Genomic DNA, 8,988 nt, shown 5'->3' on the forward strand with positions numbered 1-8,988 from the left:
GAGGTTGCAGTGAACTGGGATCGTGCCATTGCACTCCAGCCTGGGCGACAGCTTTGCTCAGGATCACTCAGCGGAGCCAGGCATGTTCACACCCAAACCTGCACTTGTTTGCCACGCTGCCTGGAAGGCCTGTCACTGTCCCGAGGGTGGGCTTGGATCTAAGGAGGGGCCAGAGAAAGGGGCAAGAAAGCATAGACTGGAAAGAGTCGAGCTGCCCAGGCTCGGCCCAGTCCCAGGCTTCAACAGCCCCATCTGTTCTATGTGCCCGGTGACTCAGGACCCCAGAGGCCTCCCCATCTGACATCCTGTGAGGCTGGCAAGTTCCCTTCCCAACACAGGCCTCCCTGCCTCTCCCTGCCGCCTCCCCAAGCACCCCTCCCTACAGGGCCCCATCCCTCTTGCCCCAGACCCCACCTGTCTCCCCCGACCACATCTCCTCCAATCGTCGAGAAAAGGGACACACCTGTACAAACTCTTTAGAAAAGGAGGTCTTGTTACAAAAAACAGTTCTGAACAGTTAACATTGTAAAAAGGTATAAAAATACAGGGACTCTGAGCACTCTGAGGAATTTCCTGACACACACTCTCAACTAAGGTGGACAGATCTCTGGGAAGCCAGAGTCAGGGACTGGGCCTCTGACCCCTGCCCTGGGCCTGGCCCTTCTCCTCTCTCCCACGAGCCCTTGCTCCAGGGCTGACCAGAGACGCGGGCTCTCCCCAACCCTGGCTGCGGCTCAGCCCCTCGAGGAGGAACTTGTACGATCTACAGTGGCTCATCGTGGAAGAGGGAGGCCGGACTGAGGTGGGGCCTGCAGGCGATGCCGGGAAGCCTCTCCAGGCCTGGAGCTGGAGTACCCCTCCTCAGCACTGCCAGCAGAACGCCTCCTCATCCCACCCCAGCTTGAGGCCCCCAAGGGACTGGGCTCTGGGGGGTGGGCTGTCCAAAAGGAGGGCCCTCGCCTGTCCCGGGCACAGGACCTTTTTCCAGATGCCAGGAGGGGCTCATTTCTCTGGGGGGCCGGAGGGTGGGGAGAAGGGTGCTGAGCTCCTTCGAAGCTCCTGCTGCAACTGTCCCTTCAGTGTGGACACCTGGGGAAAAAAGGGAAGATAAGGCCAGTCAGGTCCTCAGCCTGGCTTCAGAGAAAGGAAGGCAGCTGGGAACCCAGAGGGACACAGTGCCACGGTTTCAGGAAAGGTCTGACCTGACTGAGAGTCAGGGGCTGTCCTGCCCTTCTCTTTTTGTTCCTTACTGCAGAGTCAGGTGTCTTCTGACTGTCGGCACCTTTGAGGGCAACTCCATCCCCATTCTTTATCACCATCGTCACTTGGGTGGGCGTGGCTCTAGCCCAGACCCAAGAGGTGGACATGTGACCCAGCCCAGCTGACAAGGCTGGCTCAGGCATGGTCAGGAAGGGGTGTGTGATCTGAGCAGGCCAGTGAGGGACAGCCCTGGGACTCCTGCCCCTGCTGTCTTCAGGGATGAGATTGCTGGGAGAACCTGAGGCTGGAGCTGCTGAGGACACCTGGCCACCCAGGGAGAAGACTGCCCTGAGCATGGAGCCAGCGGGAGCAGAGCCATGGCAGGAAGGCCTTGGGGCCCAGGAGCATCCCGTGGCCCCTGGTCTGGTCTTGGCTGATACCAGCGCAGAGCCAACCCCACCCTTTTCGGTTATGGGAGCCATCAACTGCCTATACCCACGAGGTCTTGACTGGGTCTCTCCTCTTCCTCCAGTCCCACACATGATCCTGGCCCAGCCTTCCGAGGAGACCTGCACACCTGCTCCTCCAGCCCACACACCCTCTGGCAGTGGGCCCGCTCCCGAGCCTCCAGCGTGCGCTCAGTCTGCACCTGGGCACTGCGCAGTTGTTCCACCTCCTGCTGCAGCTCCAGCTGCTGCTGCTGCGCGTCTACCTCCAGCTGGGCTGGGCTGTGGCTCTGCTCCAGCACCACCACCTGCGCCTGCAGAGAGGGGCTGTGGTCAGGGTTCTGGCCCAGCGTGAGTGTGTGTGTGCATGTGTGACAGGTTGTCAGGTACCTCCCTGGGACGTGGCCAGTGCAGAGGGGGAGGGCAGGAGAGATCCCTGTGTGTCTTCCATCCTGCTGGCCCTGACAGTGAGCCTGCGAGCCCAGGGTGAGTGCACCCAATGACCCCCACTCAGGTAGGTGCGTGCACACACACACACACACACACACACTCACACACTCAGACGTCATACACACAGGCACAAAGGCAAGCATGTAAATCCCTACCTGGACTCACACAGGTGCATGTGTATGTGCAAAGGCCCAACTCCCACATACATGAAAGCATCTGTACACAAACACATTCACAATACCTAGACACGCCACACCATGCACAAGGTTCATGCTCCATACACAAGAATGATCACATGGGTTCTCACACTGCCGCATGGCCACAACATACATGAACCCACAGGCTCACGTGCAAACAGGCCTTTCTGTACACCTTAGGGAGAACCCCTCCCTCCATAGCCTGGCTGGGTCACTGGAAGGCTCAGGGCTCCCAGAGGAGGGGTTTGTGGGCCCTGGGCTGGCTGGGCCATCAACACTGGGATTGCTGAGCGCTCAGACTGGGGATGAAGTTGGGGTCCCAGACTGGGTGGCGTCAGACCTCCAGCTGCTGGATCTGCCTCTGCGCCTCTGCCAGCTCCAGCTCAGCTCCCGTGAGGGTGCGGTCCAGGCGGCCCTTCTCTGCGCTCAGCCGCACTGTGTCCTCGTGGCTACGAAGCTTCTCCCGCTCCACCTAGGCAGGAGAGCCAGGGGAGATCAGGGTGCCAGGAGGAGCTTACTGAGGGGGCTCCGGTTCCTGAACCCCAGTGGAATAACCTAACCCCACCAGAGGCAGCAGACCCTGGGGATGTGCAGTGGGATCCACCATGGCTAGGCCCTAGAGGAAGTGAGGGGAGAGCCCAGGGAGCAGCCTACCTTGTCCAGCGTTCTCCTGAGGGCTACACGGTCCTTCTCCAGCCGCAGGGCTGAGCGCTCCACCTCCCGCTTCTCGGCTTCCAGCTGAGCCAGGGCGCGCTGCAGGCTGCCCAGGCGCTCCTGCAGCAGCCGCCGCTCATCTTGCAGCTTCTGGACCATGTGCAGGGCTGCAGCCTCACCGTCCTGCCGCTGCCGCAGCACCTGCAACAGAAGCCAGGCAGGCCCTGAATCCCTCTGGGCCTGAGCGTACTTATCTGAAGCTTGGGGATGATGAGGCTGGCCCACTCACACAGCAGGCGACGGTGAGGCCCACATCAGAGAATTGTCACCTGAAGCCAAACCTTTCTCTCAGACTCTCACTTTCTCCATCTGTATAACAGAACTATGCTCTGAATGAACCATGTTTCCTTACTGGAGGTTGCACCAGGGTTTGGGATGAGGTTGAGATGGGTGGGAACATCCCCCCACCCATCCCAGGGCCTCACAGTCTTGGGGACAGAGGAGGCACACCCTGGCCCTCACCTCCCGTAGCTGTTGTAGCTGGCCCTCGGCCTCCACCCGCTGCAGCTCCAGGTCAGCCACCTCGCCTCGCAACGTCTGCACCTGCTCGCCCAGAGAGCTGCTTTGCTTCCGTGCCTCAGATAACGCCTGCCGGGCAGCATCCAGCCGTTCCTGGGGGACAGGGGCTGATGGTGCCAGGCTGGCCTGGGAGCCCTGAGGAGTCCTCTCTATTCTGTACCTCCAGATAGGTCCACAAGCCATAAAACAGGCAGTCATCTCACCTGGAGGGTGGGGTGCACACCAGACCCATCCACGGCCTATCCACTGACCTGCGTAAGGTAGGACCCACTGAGACCCCAACTCTCCCCAATAAACCCTGCACCTGGGTCCCCCCAAGTCTAGTAGTCTTGTTTTCTTACGGGACATACCCAGAGCCTCTTCTCATTGGCTGATGGTCTACTGGGCCCACGCCCTCCCTTCAAGCCTGCTCTCACTGGCTCCAACTGCCCGCCCCATTGGCTGGCTCTTTACCGGGGGCCCCCCTCCAGGCCTGCTCTTACTGGCTGACTCTCTCACTGGACCCACCCCAGCCAGACCCTGGGCCCGAGACCTGGAGCACTTGGCGGTCATGTTCACAGGCGGTCAGAGCCTTCTGTAGATGCAGGTTCTTGTCCTGGGTGCTGTTGAGGCTGGCACTGCTCTGGGCTAGGGCCTCTGTCAGGCCCCGTACCTTGTCCCGCAGGGCCCCCTCGCTTTCCTCCACCTTGGCCAGGGCCCCGTTCAGCCGCTCCACGGTCAGCTGCAGGGTCCCTGCCTTCACCTCGCTGTCTGCCACCTGGCAGGAGGACAGCCAGAACAATCAGGGGGCTGTTCCCATCTGGCCTCTACACCTCTGCTCCTACTGTGACCTCCACCTGGCATGCCGAATCCACTCCCTTCCCACTTCTCTCTGGGCCTCCATCATCGAGACCCTCTGTTCCTAAGAACTCCCGCTGGCTCAGCCTACTGCAACCTGGGCCCCACGTCACTGCTGGCTAACTACTCGTGCCCAGAGTGCCATCAACCTAGTTGTCTCAGACTCACTGGTCTCCTCCCTGTCCTCATTCCCCTCTCCCCTCTGCCATGGAAGAGAAAGGGTAACCACCACAACACTAAAATTTTCTATTTTTGACTTTGGTGGGTGTTCAGGCAAGGCTAGCCAAATTATTTAACATTCCAGTTAGAGCTGAGCTTCCTAGCAGTTAAGGCAAAAAGGGAAATGAGTGAAACCTACATCTCTAACTTATCCCAGATGACTCCTATGCATGCAGATTCTGTCATCAAATAGCCCTGAATTCTAATTTTGGCTCTGCCTCTTACTAGCTGTGGGATCTTGGACAATGACATCACCTCTCAGCCTCTATTTGTCCATCTGTGAAATGGGGATGTTGGTAATACTTGCCTCACAGGGTTGTTGAGGGACTGCGTAGTGCCTACAAAGCTCTTGGCACAGGGCATGCGAATGTTGTGGCCGTGATTTGGAGAGGGGCCCACCTGTCTCTGCAGGGAGTCCACCCGATCCTGGAGGGCCTGGGCTTGGGCCTTGCGGTCACTCAGGCCCAGGCGGCTGCGCTGCAGCTCCCCCTCAAGCGAGCGCCGCTGCAGCTCCAGCTTGACGGTGCGGCTCTCGGAGGCGTCCAGGACCTCCTTCAGGCGCCGCTTGTCGCCCTCCAGCTTTGTCTCATTGGCCTTCATCTTGCTGATCTTCTCCTGCAGGTGGCGCGGGGCTCAGGCCCAGACATCCAGTGCACCCCACAGCCCTCCCGCACACGCCCTGGGGCCCATAGGGGAAGAGTGGGGAGCAGCCTCGAAGGGTGACCTGTGTGACCTGGGGCCAGCCTGGGACCCTCTGGGGACCTCGGTCTCCCCACGTGTTCCCAGGATGAGTGGACGTGAAGATCCCAGAGCCCACCTTTCCAGTTTTAGCCCAGGCCAATGGGCTGTGGAACCCAGGATTGCCCCTTCCCGCTGTCTGGCCCCATTTCATATCTGCACAGTGGGGATACTGGATTGGTCCCAGGGTACCACAACCTGGGTGCTCACAGAAGCCCTGAGGAAGGGGCTGTAGAAATGCAGATTCCAAGGCCCTGCCCCACTGACTCACGTGCAAACTGAGCTGAGCCTGACAGTTCTGAGGGAGCCCTGCTGTTCTAGGGTTTCAGGTTGTGATTCCCCCTCCCCTGCCCAGGGTCAGCCAGTGAAGAAGGCCTGGGGAGTGGGGATGGGACAGGAAGGCAGACTAGGGGTCCTCCAATCCCTGGTTCTATCCTAGAGACAGGGTGGATCAACAGGGGGTGTTATTAGAGCCTCCCCAGCCCCCATCCTGAGCCTGGCCCCTCTGCCACCCTGCCCACAGCCCCAGCCCTGCCCTGTCTGGGGCCCCCACTCTGGCTCCCGCCCAGCTTTGTTCCTGGCCTCCTCCCGCAGCCCCTGTGGCTGGGCCCACGGCCAGGGCTGAAGCCGCAGACACAACAATCCAGCTAAGCTCGGCCCCAGGCCAGAGGCAGGGGGTTGAGTGGGGGGCAGTAATAGAGGGACAGGCTGGGGAGGGCGGAGAGGAACTGTGGCTGCACTGTCACCACCAGGGCCTAAGTTTCCTGCCCCAGACAGGCGGACACACACACTGGCACCCGCAGCTGTCCCCCAAACACACATAAAAACCCCAGAACTACAGAGACATAAAACAGAGGCTCCCTGAGTACCACCTGTGATAAGAGCCTATGTGTATCACCCTGTGAGGTAATCACTGCTCCTCCTTTTACAGATGAGGAAAACGAAAACCAGGCAGATGACAGCTCAAAGCCCAAGCTCTCTTTCTTTCCTTTCTTTCTTTCTCTTTTTTTTTTTTTCTTTTTTGACAGAGTCTTGCTCAGTTGCCCAGGCTGGAATGCAGTGGCCCGATCTCGGCTCACTGCAAGCTCCGCCTCCCAGGTTCACACCATTCTCCTGCCTCAGCCTCCTGAGTAGCTGGGACTACAGGCGCCCACCACCGCGCCTGGCTAATTTTTTTGTATTTTTAGTAGAGGCAGAGTTTCACCATATTGGCCAGGATGGTCTCGATCTCCTGGTGTCAGGTGATCCACCCGTCTCAGCCTCCCAAAGTCCAAAGTGCTGGGATTACAGGCGTGCGTGAGCCACCACGCCCAGCCTTGCTCACTTTCTTTTTTTTTTTTTTTTCTGAGACAGGGTCTCACTCTTGCTAGAGTGCAGTGGCATGATCACAGCTCATTGCAGCCTCGACTTCCTGGGCTCCAAGTGATCCTCCCACCTCAGCCTCCCGAGTAGCTGGGACTACGGGCCCACACCATCATGCCCAGCTACTTTTTGTATTTTTTATAGAGATGGGGTTTCACCATGTTGCCCAGGCTGGTCTCTGAACTCCTGGGGTCACGGGATCCACCCACCTCGACCTCCCAAAGTGCTAGGATTACAGGCATGAGCTATTGCACTTGACCAAGCTCTTTTTTCTACAGCTAGTGACCACAAGTGACATGAGAGGATGGAGTCTGAATGTGATTTCAGATTCACAGGCTGGCCACCTCAGTGGGTTGCAGAGAGACTCAGGCAGACAGATACAGGGAGACACACGTAAGAGTTAGACAACCACTCGGGTACACAGATTCCCTGTCGCCCCCCGCTGGCCCTCAGCTCGTGCCCACCTGGCTGGCCCGGAGCTCGCTCTCAGTGGCCTGCAGGCTCCTCTCCAGTGTGGCTACCTGGTCCAGCGTGGCCCGGCGCTCCCGCTCACTGCGCCGCACACTCTCCTCCTGCAGCGCCAGCTCCGCCTGGACCCCGCTCAGCCGCCCATCCACACTGCGCCGGGCTGCAGCCACCACCCACCCCATCAGGCATGGCCAAGCACAGCCCCGAGACCCAAACCAGGTCACAAAACGTCCAGCCTGCACTCCACCCAGTGCAGGGCCAGCCTGTCTGCACCCTTCATAATGTGTAGATCTGCACACAGGTGAGGCTGTCCGAGGAGGGTCCTCTTGCAGACAGCCCCGAGTCAGGTCATGGGGGCCACAGCAGGGTCAGAGGCCAATCCCCCGGCTCCTGCCTCAACTGCCCAAAACACAGGAGAGAGACCAGGGACCCCGAGGATCAGACTCACCTTCCTCACTCTCAGCCACCACCTTCTGCAGCTGCCTGGCCCTCAAGGTTGCGTGGTCTCTCTCAGCCTCCATCTCAGCCAGCTGGCGACTCAGGGCACTGGTCTGGGTCCGAAGATCATCCTGCAGCCCCAACATGGGGGAACGAAGGAAGACCCCTGCTCTGACACCCTGCAACCCCTCCAGGGCCCTGCAGGTTCCCTATCCAGCCACGCATGCCCAGGCTTACCCGTTCTCTCTGGGCACTGCGCAGCTCCTGGAGAAATTCCCGGAGGGCCCCGCGCACGGCCTCCGGGTCCAGGTCTGGAGGAGCCGGGGAGGTGGCAGGTCCTGGAGATGGTGGCTGGGACCCAGGGCTGCATTCTAAGGTGCTGGGGCTGCTGAGCCCGTCCCCACTTCCTAGAAGAGAACACTTGCTCAGTGATGCAGGAGCCACAGGCCTCCCACACATCTCACTCACTGTCATCCCTGCCTTTCCCAACAGCCCTCAGAATCAAGCCCAACTTCTCTGCTATAGCTTAGGGGCCTTCTTGCCCATCCCAGCTGAAACCCTCTCACCCTTTACAAACTGGCCACCCTGCATCCCCCATGTTCTAGAACATTCTTCTAGAGCTTCTGTACATGCTGCTCCCCCTCTCCCCATGGTGCTTCTGTACATGCTGCTCCCCCTCTCCCCATGGTGTCTCTTTGCCTGGCCCGTCCTTTAGGGCCGCCCCCTCCCTCAGAGGCCTCTCTGGCCCCAGGCTAGATTACAGTGAGCTCATCCCATCCTCAAGGGGGTCTGATGTCTGCCACCCCACCCAGACCATGAGCACCATGAGGGCTGGGCCTTGTCTCTTCCATCCACCACTGTTCCCAGGGCCCAGTGCAAGGGTGGCTGCTGCATAACCTCAACGTCTCTCCATACTGAGTGCCTACTGTGCTAGGCACTTCATCTTCACGACAACTTCCTGACAGGTAAGGAACAATTTACCCTCTTCCCAGGCAAGGCTGGCACACAGCAGTTAAGTGATTTGCTTGTTCTCTTGACTGGGTGTGGCGGCTCACGCCTGTAATCCCAGCACTGTGGGGTCCGAGGCAGGTGGATCACTTGAGGTCAGGAGTTCAAGACCAGCCTGGCCAACATGGTAAAACCCCATCTCTACTGAAAATACAAAAATTGGCCAGGCGCGGTGTCTCACGCCTATCATCCCACCACTCTGGGAGGCCAAGGTGGGCGGATCACCTGAGGTCAGGAGTTTGAGACCAGCCTGGCCAACATAGTGAAATCCCATCTCTACTAAAAATACAAAAATTAGCTGGGCATGGTGGCGGGCGCCTGTAATCCCAGCTACTCGAGAGGCTGAGGTTGGAGAATTGCTTAAACCTGGGAAGCAGAGCTTGCAGTGAGCC

The 8,988-nt window shown here is 59.3% G+C and overlaps 1 protein-coding gene across 1 annotated transcript in view; it reads right to left on the reverse strand.

Moving 5' to 3' along the window:
- Nucleotides 1–475: 475 nt before the first annotated feature.
- Nucleotides 476–8,988, reverse strand: part of CROCC (ciliary rootlet coiled-coil, rootletin) — an 84,957-nt gene continuing 76,444 nt past the window's right edge. The window contains 10 exon segments of the mRNA XM_011934077.1: nucleotides 476–1,089; nucleotides 1,778–1,960; nucleotides 2,634–2,765; nucleotides 2,948–3,148; nucleotides 3,470–3,619; nucleotides 4,059–4,283; nucleotides 4,982–5,197; nucleotides 7,147–7,310; nucleotides 7,599–7,719; nucleotides 7,826–8,008. Of these exon segments, the coding sequence (XP_011789467.1) occupies nucleotides 1,003–1,089; nucleotides 1,778–1,960; nucleotides 2,634–2,765; nucleotides 2,948–3,148; nucleotides 3,470–3,619; nucleotides 4,059–4,283; nucleotides 4,982–5,197; nucleotides 7,147–7,310; nucleotides 7,599–7,719; nucleotides 7,826–8,008 (1,662 nt within the window). The 3' untranslated portion in view covers nucleotides 476–1,002.

This window comes from Colobus angolensis, unplaced genomic scaffold, assembly GCF_000951035.1.
Source record: "Colobus angolensis palliatus isolate OR3802 unplaced genomic scaffold, Cang.pa_1.0 Scaffold130, whole genome shotgun sequence".
Classification (NCBI taxonomy): domain Eukaryota; kingdom Metazoa; phylum Chordata; class Mammalia; order Primates; family Cercopithecidae; genus Colobus; species Colobus angolensis.